This window comes from Martes martes (genome assembly GCF_963455335.1).
Source record: "Martes martes genome assembly, chromosome: 9".
NCBI classification, from domain to species: domain Eukaryota; kingdom Metazoa; phylum Chordata; class Mammalia; order Carnivora; family Mustelidae; genus Martes; species Martes martes.
In genome coordinates this window covers 100329091-100343323 of record NC_137896.1, presented here as the reverse complement: position 1 = coordinate 100343323, position 14233 = coordinate 100329091, and the positions used below count along the sequence as shown (strand labels likewise).

Below are 14233 nucleotides of genomic sequence, written 5' to 3'. Positions count from 1 at the left end.
GGAAACCACTCTGAAACTCTGTTTGCAATGTGTATTATTATAATGAGTCTGACTCTAAAAAAAACCTTGGCCCTATCACGACCTTTTGCAAACGGAGGCAGGGCATGACAAGGAGCACCCTCCCACACCGCGGACACACACAGCCTCAGCGACAAGGTCCTGACACCACTCCTGAAGGTGTTTCTAGAGCAGAAAGGACAACATGATGTATTTCAGCATCTTTGGTTAAGGTCTGGCCTTTTCAAACCCACCTTTCCTTCACATTTTCCCACCACTGTTTTAAGTCCATGCATTCAGTTAAAGGTCACAAGACATAATTTTCATGTTAAATTGTCAAATCAAGAGTTTCAAATTTCTGGCCCTATCCTGCCAAGTAGACTACAAGGACCTTACATAAGAAACTCTAACATCAAACGCTTCAGTTAAAAGCATGCTCTTTTTAAAGTTTCAGGAGCTGCACAGAAAACTGTCAACAGGATTCCCAACACTGGGAGACAGACAAAGACAGAGTTCTGGCTTTTGTCCTTCAAAGTGGCCTGAGCCCACCATGTGAAGTGTCTGGCCCCCAAAATATTTACCACCAGCCTCTTGTGTGACATCTATGTTGTACAAATCTTACGTAAAGCCTAAATGTTTCGTAAGTGTTAGAGGTGGAAAGGTGAGAGTAAGTTGTGAGTAAAGCTAAATCTGGCCTAGTGAGGAAAAAAAGTAGTTAAAAAAAAAGGTACTCTGGATTATAACTCAAAGGGAAATATAGGTCATAAACCAGGTTTACATCCTCAGCCAGAGTTGTCTGGAATTCTCTACCTTCTCTTACGGAGTCCAAGGAGCTTCTCTCTGCTCTCTGCCTTCACTGCTTTAATGGAGAGAGCGGGTTTAGGGAGGGTTCCAACAGGAAAGCCAAAACACAGAGCTAGAGTCCTGGTGGGGCCAACAAGACAGAGGTCAGACAGAGCAACACTCTGAGCAGGCCAGCCGCCATTCCCAGTCAACCAACCCCACGCACGGTAGCACTCAGAGGGAGTCTGACCACACAAAGCAATCAAGCAGGGCTTTCCTGCAGCACCCCTTTCCTTTGAGACAAATCCCTGCTCTCCCAGATAAACATTTCAGGACAAACCATGCAGGCCGGTGTATGACTGCACATGCTGACACTTTCGAGGGAACTCAGCACCAAACCTGTTTTCTCCCTCCCTGCAAAAGAAAACAATCTGCAGTTTAAAATGCAAAGTGTCACGGTCCTCTTTCCTTCTGCATTTTCTTCTTTCTTTGTTTTCTCATCAAAGTTTTCCTACAGTGATGTTCAGTTCCAAGTCAGATGAAATAAAGTTGCAAAATATTTGGTGATTTCCGTATAACATTCTTCTCATAATGAAGTGACTTAACAGGTGTAAGTCAGAAGTCCTTTCCATGTAGTTCATTCATCATACAGAGAAAGACTCTTACACATGGCTATTTCTGGACAGTGCATTAAATGAAGATACCTCACAAGAGAAAAGATCATCATCTGTATCCATTAGAGTAATATACAGATTGACAGCCAATGAGATGATACACTTTGCAGAAGAGAGGCATTGAACAGTATACTATTCAAATACAAAAACAGCAATAAACATATTCTGTACTACAGAAAATATGCTAACTTCTAACTTTAAGGATTTAAAGTAATGAGTCTGGTAACTGCATTTTAGGACTGGAACATGCTTCTTCCCTTCCAGATACACAATGTTTGATGCTGGTGCACATATACACACACACAAACAACACTGTGTCTGCGATGATATACAAATGAAACAGACAGCCAAGTCCTGAAGGCAGATTTCAGAGAATAGGGCTACCAAGACCAAGAGAGCAAATATTAACTTAAGAACACCTCTAACTTCAGAATTTCATTTTATTGAACACACTTTTAAAACAAGCACCTCTTAGCAATAAAAGCAAAGAAACAATAGTACTCCTTCCACTCTGTTCTAGTGGAAGACTTCTCACACCAACCTGCTAAATTCACGATGGAATTTGAAACAGGCAGCCCGCTGGGGCTACAAGCAGAGCTCAAATGCAGGTCTGCTGACTTCTCAGTGAGAGCTGGAGCAGAGGAAAACATCAAAAAGCAAATTGGGAATCTATCACAGCTTTCTTCCTTAAGCAAAAAAAATGCAAATTAGTTTTATAACCACAATTCAGTTTTTCAAACTTTTTCTGAAGAATTTTCATTTAATTATGTATACATAACAGGAAGTAAAACTTTTTCACAAACATTCTCAAACCTTACAATTATCAAGAAATGACAAAAGTAAAAGCAGGAGAAATATTAAACACATGGCAGGGAGGTTGATTTCTGTTTCTGCTCTTAAAAAGTAAAAAAATCACCATATAATTAAGTACAAAAACCTGCATTGAATGACAACTGCTGGTGTATTTACTTGATCAAAAATGAAGACCAAGAATATAATAAAGCCCTATGATAATATTCATCTGGAGCACTCCCCTCAGTGTGTGTACACTAAAATGTTGGCAAAGTTTCTGGAGCATTAGCTTATATAAACACGGGAGTCCTCAGTTAGCTGCATTAAATGGAACGTTCTCTTCTGAAATACGCCACAATTCAGTTTCACTTACAAATTGCAAATTAAAGTTATTTCTTCAGAAAAATATCTGTTTGGCATCTCCTGGACTCTGTTCCATCGGACAATATGGACATTTTAATCTAAAGACAAGAAAGAAAATACTGAATCAAGGAACAGGATCAGTACTGAGCATTCAATTTTCATCTATAGAATATTTCTAACAATTACTTACACACACACACACGCACACATCTGTATTTTGTGGGTTAACTATGCTTTCCCCTAATATAACAGCCAAACTCTGAAAGGTCACAAATAAACACCAATCAAGCCAGACACTAAACTGAAGGCTCCTCTTTAGTAGAAATTAGTGAAAACTGTTTTGTAAACAAGACAAAGACAATGGTTTTGAAAACTGTTTTTGTGGTTTTAAAAGTCAATCCAATTCTTCCCCTCCAAAGTTCAGTTTTTTCCTGTCTTTACAGGAATTTCAAATGTACTGGTGACACAAGGCAGTCAAGTGCAGCAAATGTGACCCAAGCTGTGGCGCCAACAAGGACGGAGCCTGTGGAGGGCGTGCATAGAGAGGCATGCTCCAGGCCCATCCGGCTCCACCAGGAGGGCTGCTGCACGGTCTGGGAAGGGCACAGGGAGCTTTGTTACATGCCAGGACCTTCTTTCAAAAAAAAAGACCTTACCATACCAGGTCTGAAATGAACTCCAATGAAAAAACACTCAAATTACCTAAGCTAGAAATAGGCTTTTGAGACTTTTTATTTTTTTTAATAAGGTGTGCCCATTATGGGTACAAAACTTATAAATGTATATACTCTTCGAATTAGCAATTCCAATTCTACAGTTTACATATCACATGTAGACAAAATATTTCACTTTATAACAATAGAAGTTAAAGGTTCATTGATAAGGAATTATCACATTTCCATACAGTAGACTACTTTGCAGGTTTAAAAAAGAATGGGGGCTCTCTCTGTAGCATGTAAAAGACCTCCAAGATATACCATCAAGTAGAAAAAGCAAAGTTTAGAACCATATATGGTGTGTTACATTTCGTGTAAAGGCAGGGGGAACGACAACAATGTTTTGCCTACCCCAAAAGTTAAGATTAAAAAACATGCTTGTAAATCTAATCATCAAATTTATGAACAAATAAAAAGACTGACAAAAAAAATCAGATACAACCCTCCCACTAAGTTCCAAAAGACAAATGTTTTTAACCAACATTTAAAAAGTCAGACACTTACTTGCTACCATTAAACATTTTATTCAGGGCATCTCTTGATATAATATGACCACAGACCAATTTCATGGGTGGATTGTTATCTGTTGTTTGCTGACGAAGAATGGGACAGGCAAATATAGAGTGATACCAGCACTTTTTACCAAGGTCCACTTCAATCTTAAAAACAGTAAAAAGCCTCAAGTTATATTTCAGAAAACATGTTAATGTGCACTGGGCAGCAAAAACATCAGTCTACTCATCTGAATTTAACTTTTTAAGCACTCTTACCTCAAAGAAGGATAGTCTTAGGGAGCCAAGTGTTACTTCATAATCTTAATTAACCTTCAAAATTATTTGTAACACTACTTTTCAAACCAAATGCTCATGTTTGAGGAGTCAAAGGGAAGGCAATGCTCTAGAAGTCAAACACTCTTGAAAACGTCTCAGGATATACCCTAAGAGCAAAACCCACCAGAAACCCTGTTTTGTAGCACACTTAGCTAGGTGATAAAAATTCAGTGTACTAATAATTCCTTTAAAGGCAGACTAAACAAGGTTTACTTTTGTGTAAACTTCAGATCTGAGTTTCTCGTGTTTTGTGTTTAATGGTCCAGAGAAACCAGCTGAAACAAGAACTCGAAGCTCAAGTTCAGGAAGACCTTTCACAATCTGTCAGTCAGAGCCCATGGCAGGTGTATCCATTATTTCCCTTCACAGTGAACAAAACAAACAAAAGCTCTATAAATGTCAGTTCTTTGTTTCCTTTCCTTCTAAAATGGTTGTATCAATATAAAGTCTATTACCCAGACTCTTTCAAGAAAGCTGACAAAGTGTAACAGAATAATCCTGAGAAAAAATGGCCAGATCATCACCTCCCATTGCCTTACTACCCTGAAGCACAGGCTTTATAGGCGAATTCAGATTTCAATACGCTCCAAGCCAGTGCCAAATGTCAGAGATGCCCGTAATGTAGCTGGGAAACTGCCAGACTTGTAGGCACCTGCTTCAGCAAAGCAAGTGAAGGCTCAAGTTCTTTTCACTTGTTCAAATGAGCAGCCATGAAGCAGGGGTGCTGCCAGTATCCTGCCCACACCCAGCACTGGGAATGCACCTGTGTCTTCAATCAAAACAAATCTTCAACGAGAAGCTGGGGCAACCAAATGACAGTTACCAGCTGGAAGGTAACTGCAGATAAACCTGTGCACAGGTGTGGCAGGAAAGAAGCAAAAACCCAATGCATATATAGCCTATTAGGATCTCTGACACAACCACAACAGGCATGAGAATTCTAGGCAGAGTTTCAGCGCTTACTGTCAGAGGTCTGGTGGAAACTCACATGCAGTGACCTTTGTCACTCCGTGTCATGACTACTATGGCAGCAATATTGGAGTACCTACTATGTGTCCCATGTTATCCTAAGCATATCAATGTTATCTCTAGTCTTTAACAGTCCCATAAAGAGAAGGATGGTCCCCATTTTAAAGATGGACCAACTACTGTTTAGAGAAGTAGTAGAGTTGGCAAGTGATCCGAGCTGATGTTTAAAATCATGGTCTGTTCCATGAGCAGCAGTGGACACACAGCACAGGAAGGCCACTGACGACTGCAGGTGTCCCACGGATAACCTTTAACAGCTATGTGCTATTTTAATAAGTACAAACCCATAATCTCACAAATATCAATGCCTAAGACAAAACTAAATTTAACCAACTGACCTCACTGCTTTTATATTTTAAAAGAATCCCAGTGTGAGTTGTCTGTCCACTACACTGGAGAACACATTTGCAAGCTACAGTGTACACCCCCTACACACCCAGGAGGTCTTCCTTCATGGGCGTGCACTGCCACTCTAAGTCAACATTTTATTATTTTTTTTCCCAAGTCAGAATTTTAAAAAAAGCAAACTCAGTGCTTCCAAAATGTACTGGCTTTCCATTTCTATTGTTTAATCATGTCTACATGTAAACGAATCCTGGCTGAACGGCTACAATGCTGTTCTCTGGTTAAAAGGCAAAACAAGCATTTTAAACTCTTAATATCCAAGTCCTTCTAATGGCAGGAGAAAATAAACAACCGATAGGAAGTGTAACTCACGGGCAATTCATCTTTCTGGTTCCAAACTCCAGTGCACTGCCTCTGTTCAATCACAGCTTTGATATTAATTAAAGCCGGCAGCGCCACACAACCTGCTGAGAAACTGGGAGAGCAGAAGAGGACGTGTCAGTGCCAGGCCAGGTGGCAGACAGCCTGGTCCCAGGAAATGTCAGTTCCTCCAGACTCCATGTGCCGAGGGCCCTGGCCATCAGACAGGGCACAGGGCCCTCTGCTTTGCTGAATTAGCACCCAAAAGAAAGCTTTACATTTTATAAAAGCACCAGATTCAACAGGCTTTGCTTATCAGTCATGAATGACTTTCTGACACTGTTTTTGCACACAGACTAGGATAGCCCTGTCCAGGGCAGAAGTGCTCATTTCTCAGATCTGGAAGCGCTGGCAGCCAACTCTCAGCTCAGCCCCTCTTCAAGACCGTCGTCACTTAAAGCAAGCCACCTGACCAGGGTCACATGTGATGACTGCTCCGCGTGAGGACACACAAGCCCAGCTCTGTTGCCCCAACTGGGGATAATTCCACAGGCCCACCATACCTCCAGAGCTCTCCAGGGAAGGGCATCACAGTTCAACTTACCCTCTGCCCAATCCTGCTGCTTTTATTTCCCCACCGGGGCCGATCCTAAACCCCTGCATGTCAGTCTCCACCACGTCACAATCTGTTCCCCGCCGGAACCTGGCCTACGGCTGGTCACACAGTGTAATTAACTGCCTCAGTGTCCCCTGTGCTCAGGTGGAACCGCTGGTGGGACGCAGACTGCACCTTACCCATCTCTGGAGCCCACAAAATACTTGGTACATAGCAGGGATTTGAAAACACTTGAGGAATTAAATAAATAGGAGAGAGCTAAAGAAGTTATTTTCTTAAAACAGGCTCATAAACTTCTTGGCTTCAGGACCCACTTACATGCTTAGATATTAAGAATCTTCAAAAGACACTTGTTTTTGTGGGTTATAGCTACCATTATCATACTAGGAATTATAACCAAGAAATTTTCAAAATATCAACTCATTTAAAATAATAAATATATTACATGTTTTAAGTGACATTCTTACCCCCCCAAAACTTCTATATTTTCCAAACCAAAAATAAATTTGTGAGAAGACTGGCATTGCTTTACATTTTTAACAAATCTCTTTAATGCCTAGCTTGATAGAAGACAGATGGATTCCTATCTCTTCTGCAATCTGCTGCAGTGTGCGCTTTCGATTCAAGTCAACGGGAAAGGAAAATCTAGTTTTAAACAGATATATGGTAATTTAATTGCCTTTCGGATAATTGTGATATTTCCCCTTTAATGCCACACCAAAACTCAACAAGGAAGAGTTTCTTAAGGTTAGTTGCAAAGTGGAATCTGAATCCTTATCATAGAATCTTTCTGTACCTTGCCACATAAAACTCCCAATTGGCTGTCTCGTACTGTGAATGAATCTTCTACTTATGCGTGACTTTGTAAGATCTCGGTGAATTAAGATCTTCTAAGTGTTAACACATTTCATTATACAATATCCAAAAACTCAAATTCATAATATCACCAATTCCATCAGAAAAGTATTGGGAAGCTGTCAAGCCCACAGTGGCAGGTACAAGTTTCCCAAAATTTCTTTTGTAGCTTAAACTCATGAATTTAAAAGATACAAAAAGACAGTTGCTTTCCTTGACATGATTCTCTTCCTACATGTGGAAAAATATCTGCCAAAAACCCAAGTGTAATTAACCCTAGTTTATCTTTTAGTGATTCTTTCAAGTAAGAACTCTTTCACTAAAAAAAAAAAAAAAAAAGCAAAGCTAGTTTATTGGCTCATAAAACATACAGGTGTTTTCTTTTTTTTAAAGATTTTTTTCTTAAGATTTTATTTATTCACTTGACAGATAGAGATCACAAGTAGGCAGAGAGGCAGGCGGGGTGCGGGCAGGGAAGCAGGCTCCCCACTGAGCAGAGAGCCCGATGCAGGGCTTGATCCCAAGACCATGGGATCATGACCTGAGCTGAAGGCAGAGTCTTTAACCCACTGAGCCACTCAGGCGCCCCACATACAGGTGTTTTCTAAGACAAGCATGATACTTTGGCTTGAAGGGCTTTATGAGAACTTCCCACTTTGTAACATAGACTATAATAAATAAATAAAATCTTAAAAAAAAAAAGATGTGTACTTAAAGGTCAGGATGTAATAAAACCAATCATTTTTTAAAGAACAATGTTAAGTAAAGCTAGTCTGTCTTCAACTGCAAGTGTGTGGCAGAGTACAATGTGTGAGGAATACAGCGATTCCTTCCAGACTTTGGGACCACTGCACTGATCTGGCTAAGGCGCAAGCAGTTCAAACCACTATTATTTCTGCATCACCTTTGCAAATGTCAACACAGTGGAAAAGGTTCTCAGGGACAACCAGAGGTTCATGGATCACACTCCTCTGAAATTGTTTCCTGCCAACTGTGATGATCTCTTGAAATACCAACTGTACTCTTCCTCAGAAAGACAAATATTCTCTTCAGGTTTAACATCAAGAACTAGACAAGAAATTAAGGAAAACCAACACAAAGCAATGCGTATTCCAAGAGCACGACCAATCTGCATACCTCACGCTGAGCGGGGACTCCACCGAGAGCCCCAGAAGGGCGCAGGCATCCCGTGTGAAGATGTCACAGATGTCAGCCCACTGGTTCGCATCAAGTAGGTGAACATACGGTGAGTTCTCAATCCCTTGTCTCAGGTACACAAGGCTTCCCATCAAAACCTGAATGTCTACGCAAAAACAGCAGCAATTTGTAAGTGCGAATGATCACACCTGAAACGGGGGCTGGCTTGGGGACAGGAGGCTGAGAAAGGCAAAATTCCCCCAACTGACAGAGCCTAAATCATTAACGATGTTTTTTTAAAATTCTCGTCCTTAAGCTGGGTTTCTCCCTTCAACGAGAGAAAGGGGGAGAAAACAAAGCACTAAATATGAACCTCAAGTTATTGTTTTTTTTTAAAGATTTTATTTATTTACTTGACAGAGAGTGAGAGAGCACAAGCAGGCAGAGCAGCAGAGGGAGAGGGAGAAGCAGGCTCCCCACTGAGCAGGGAGCCCATTGCAGAGCTCAATCCCAGGACCCTGGGATCATAACCCAAGCTGAAGGCAGTCGCTTAACCAACTGAGCCACCCAGGTGCCCCTCAAGTTACTTTATTCTTATACAGAGCACAGTATAACTACCATTGTCTAAAGCAGTAAAACTGATGTCATAAAGGAGGCCACACTGATCTCCGGCCATAGAACTGGTCAGAAGACCAGTATTCCCACACTGGCGCTCAGTGTCACTGGTGCCACCCTGGTGCACCCTCAGACACTTTGTGGGGCAGTAACAGCAGCATGGGGGGTGACCCTGCTCTTTCTCATATCTCTTACATATGGAATCCCAAAAATGCAATGTCTCTTTTATCCAAGAGGCATCAATGTTTTACTTTTTTTTTGTTCTAGGTCCCATCATACCTTTTTCCAAAGTGATTATCATCTACAATTGTTTCAGTTCATTAGCAAATACGTATCACATCTCCTTAAGATAAACTTAAATCCAAGTAGTGGCTATAGGTCTGTTCCAAATATCAAAAACATTCGGGGTCCTTGGGTGGCTCAGTCTGACTCGATTTCAGCTCAGGTCTTGATCTCAGGGTTGTGAGTTCAGGCCCTGGGTTGGGCTCCACATCCAAACAAACACAAAAACAAATATCAAAAACATCTGACTGCAGACTCACCTTTCTGATGATTTAGGGCAAATGGCTGAAAATTTTTAGCATATTGTAATGCTTCTCGCTGATTTGTAGTTCCACCCATTAATAAGCTAATAAAATACAGTCTGTGTAGTTTAAATTCCAAGGAGCTGTTTTGGGCTATAAGCATTTCTCGGTTTGAAACTGCCCATCTAAAGAAAAAGCAGAAAAGATTTTAATGCAATTAAGAGCATAGGCAAGTGTTAAAAATTCTTTGAAACCTAGCAATACAGTAAAAGGGTTTGGTCTGCCATCTTGTGGAAATCAGTGGTAATTATCAACCCCCTGGCCCAGAGACTTGTAAAGAAAATAAACAGAACTACACCCAAAGAGGCACTTCAGCCAGTAAAATCAAGAAAAAAATATTAAGTCAGATGACAGTTACATATTTTTTTAAAAGATTTTATTTATTTGACAGAAATCACAAGTAGGCAGAGAGGCAGGCAGAGAGAGGAGGAAGCACTTCGGCTCCCTGCTGAGCAGAGAGCCCAATGCAGGGCTCGATCCCAGGACCCTGGGATCATGACCTGAGCCGAAGGCAGAGGCTTTTAACCCACTGAGCCACCCAGGCGCCCCGACAGTTACATACTTAGTAAGGTTTTACACGAAGACAAACTGACTCTAATGAGTCACATGGTATTTCTGGCACTATACAAGGGCACACTTTGAAGCAGGTGTCAGCCATGAGATTCACTACTATTCAATTGCCCATATCCACTACTCTTTTCCTGTTAAACCTGGCATAGTTATAAATGGATCACAAGACTCTGAATGGGAACCATCTATTTTTAGACTTTTGTTGGGTGCAACATTTTGTGCTACACTTTGAGATTATAAACAGCAAACACTGGTATTTGCCTCAAGGTGCTTTCGGTCCAGATTTTTGCTTTCAGGCATATAAAACTACATATATATGTGCCAAAATGATTTGTACCAACAGTGCTAATGAGGGAAAGAACAATGTTCCACTCTGAATGATCCAAAGTACAGGAACTCGGGCCTCTATAGTACAAACAGCTGGGATAACCAATCTTGAGCTGGGACTACCACTTCAGGTGGGTGCTACAGCAGAAATGTACCCCAGGCCAGCTGTTAAAATCAAATTTGCAACCAAGTGGTAAGGAAGCATTACTTTATTTCTGCAAACATACTAAGATGTAGAAGCTCTTATTATCATATTCTCCTTTAATTTGACCTTTAGTTGGACAAACAGTCCCCACCTAACCCATTTCACCAAGGACCATTGGAACCTGTCTTGGTATGAATATAAATTTGGAGTAGCTTTCTACAAATGACGAAAGTAAAATGTCTCAGGTTATTCATAATGGATCAGCTGGCTGGGATTGGACCTCACAGAGCTGTACTTTTATAGGATCCTACCCTAAGGGTTGCACATGCAACATGAATATTCTGATCAACTTGTGGATGTATCCACATCTTAGAGTCTAATAATGAAGCTTTTCCAACCTAAAAAAGTGATTGTTAAAAATATTCATCACCTGGACTTTGGAAATATTTATTTAAATGTAAGTAAGCCTTAAATCATTGCCTGGCACTAACACAAACGCAGCCAAGCTGGAACACCAACTCGGGGGTAAATCTTGCCGACACCAACAAGGTACTTTTGGCAGCAATCTTTCATGAATGCCCAACACCAACCATCAGTACCAAAAGTACTGTGCTTTTGGCAATCTCTAGTTTGTCAGGCAACTTCTTGACTTCCAGCTCCAAGGAGTACATTTATTTATTTATTTATTTTTAATTTAATTCCAGTACAGTTAACATACAGTGTTATATTAGTTTCATGTGTACAATGTAATGATTCAGCAATCCCACATCACCTGGTACTCATCTTGACAAGGGCCCTCCTCAATCCCCATCACTTAGTTCACCCATCCCCCACCCACTCCCCTATGGTAACCATCAGTTCTCTCTCTATAGTTAAGAGTCTGTTTTTCGGTTTGTCTCTTTCTCCTCTGCCTGTATTCTTAAATTCCATGAGTGAAAACATGATATTTGTGTTTCTCTGACTTAAAGCATTATACCCTCTAGCTCCATCCATGTTGTCACACATGGCAAGATTTCATTCATTCTTTTTATGGCTGAATAATATTCCATTATGAATATATATCACATCTTCTTTATCCATTCATCTATCAACAGACACTTGGACCAATGAGTACATTTAAATCAGATTACTTACCAAAAGTTCATCCTGCTCCCTCTCATTCATAAAAGCATGAGTATGTTTTCCTACTAACAAGTAAGGAGAGGCAGCAAGCTTTTTCTTTTTTCTGTTTTTGGTATGAAATACATGTGTAAGATAGAGCAAAAGAAGGGAGCTAATAGAGTAACTACAAATTTTAATAAACAGTGAAAGCCAGCAAAGAAAGGGCAAAGTCCTTAAGTGGGCAATTCAGAGAGGAAGAAAATCTATTTCACCTTTCCTAGACAGGTTTTCAGGATACGATATTACAGGGGGGGGAAGTTACAATATGTTGAAAAAATTAACTTCTAGTTGCCAGAATTTTTAACAGTAATGACTCCAGAGAAGTTGGAATGCACACATTATTTACCAACTGCTATGGCAGGGACTACGACAACCCAGAACAGGGCACCAACTATCAGAGCACCACCAGGAGGCTAGAAACAACGGGAGGACACACCGCTGAGTAAGAGCTAACAGCCGTCCAGACGACAGTGATTTAACATACAGTCTATGCTGTCCTATGTTTTCTAAATTTTCTACAATGAACATATATTACTTTTATAATTAAGAAGGTAATGATTTTTAAGCAAATGCAAAAGTAAACAAAAGTTCTTCCTTTTTTCATCAGAGCTGAATAATTGCAAATTACATTTCCTAAAAGTAATTCAAGCCAAGAATTATGAATTTAAGCTCTGCAAACTGTAACTATATGTAACCCCTTTAACTTGCAGAGGCATTTACTTAGACAATGCAGTTCCTAATTCATCACTTATTTTTACCCACCTTCAAATTTAGCTATAAACAAGGCTACAAAATAATTGGAAAAAACTAACACGGCTAGTTCCTGACCTCCACCCCCACCATGAGAATTTTAGGAAAGTAAATAGATAGTTCATTACAAAAAGGAGTTGGAGGAGTATGGGGAGAATGCAAAATCTAAATTCAAGAATATAAGTTATCATGTGTTTCTTAAATCATATTTCTTGACTTTCTATCCTTAAACAATGTATTATCTTCATTTAACTTCTGAATATTACACTAAGCCTAAATCTCACAAAGCAAGGGATTAGATTTTTTTTTTTTTAAGATTTTATTTATTTAACTGACAGAGAGATCACAAGTAGGCAGAGAGGCAGTCAGAGAGAGAGGGGTGGAAGCAGGCTCCCCGCTGAGCAGAGAGCCTGATGCGGGGCTGGATCCCAGGACCCTGAGATCATGACCTGAGCCGAAGGCAGAGGCTTTAACCCACTGAGCCACCTAGGCGCCCTAGATTAACGATTTCTAAGCTTCTCCTTTTCTGGCAAAGTGTCATCTTCTAAACTAAGGATCTCTGCCCCCAAACATGTAAGCACATGTAAGTAAGGACTAAGAGAAAAACCTGGTGTTATGGTACCTGTCCCTCATACTCCAAGACTGTACCCCCAGGTACCCACAACTGTATTTTCCTGACCCCAATTCATTGGCCACAGCCAACTGGCCAGGTAAACATGGATTTTAAAGTCACACTCTTGGGGCGCCTGGGTTGGTCAATGGGTTAAGCCTCTGCCTTCGGCTCAGGTCATGATCTCAGGGTCCTGGGATCGAGCCCTACATCAGGCTCTCTGCTCAGTGGGGAGCCTGCTTCCTCCTCTCTCTCTCTGCCTGCCTCTCCAGCTACTTGTGATCTCTGTCAAATAAATAAATAAATAAATTTTAAAAAATAATAAAGTCACACTCTTGTGCTGTCGCCTATAAGCAACTTCATCTATCCCTTATATCCTTCCTGATCACTTCACGATCCTGTATCTTTTGTTCTTTCAGTTCTTGATGGTTGTCTTCCTTGACAATCATAACACGTGCCTTAACTGATCTTTGGAATCTGGGTACAAATTTCACAGCAGCATTTTTATTCACACTAGCAGCCTCCCCAAGGGAGCTAAACATTAGTCAATTCGTGATGACTTCTGAAATGATGAAACCATCTTTGGCAGTAAAGTTCTCCACTCTCCTTGTAATCACTGTTTTCTTTCAAGGAGGCAACTAACTTCAACACAATCTGAATGTTAGCCAAACTGATGGAGGATTTTTTTTTTTTCTTAAACAATCTTCAATCCGAACTAGTAGTAAATGTTCTGTTTAAATCATAGGCAGCTTTCTGTTCCTTGTGCAATTTAAATTAAAAGATGCCGAAGTGCCTCTACCTTGGTTTTTATATTCATTGGGCTTTTTCAATATGGCTTATATCATAACTTCATGTAGGCCTACGTCTCATCCTAGTTTCACCCGGCCACTGTCATTTTCCAAATCTTTCTAATCACATTCAATTTCACTTCCAGCAATTCATCTTTGTTGACCAAGCTCCTCTTTCAACTATCC

General features: G+C 40.4%; 1 protein-coding gene across 3 annotated transcripts in view; it reads right to left on the bottom strand.

Annotated features, from left to right (window-relative positions):
* Window positions 1-1876: 1876 nt before the first annotated feature.
* The window catches only part of RMND5A (required for meiotic nuclear division 5 homolog A), a 59957-nt gene continuing 47600 nt past the window's right edge, over window positions 1877-14233 (bottom strand). Inside the window, exons 5-10 of one of the 3 annotated variants that reach the window (XM_080813826.1) lie at window positions 9655-9821; window positions 8498-8663; window positions 5902-6004; window positions 3830-3984; window positions 2620-2707; window positions 1877-2140 (exon numbers count right to left, since the gene is read on the bottom strand). In XM_080813826.1, the coding sequence (XP_080669952.1) occupies window positions 2644-2707; window positions 3830-3984; window positions 5902-6004; window positions 8498-8663; window positions 9655-9821 (655 nt within the window). In that variant the 3' untranslated portion in view covers window positions 1877-2140; window positions 2620-2643. Of the gene's footprint in view, window positions 2708-3829; window positions 3985-5901; window positions 6005-8497; window positions 8664-9654; window positions 9822-14233 lie in introns of all 3 variants that reach the window. The other 2 variants (XM_080813827.1, XM_080813825.1) reach the window with 2 other exon arrangements.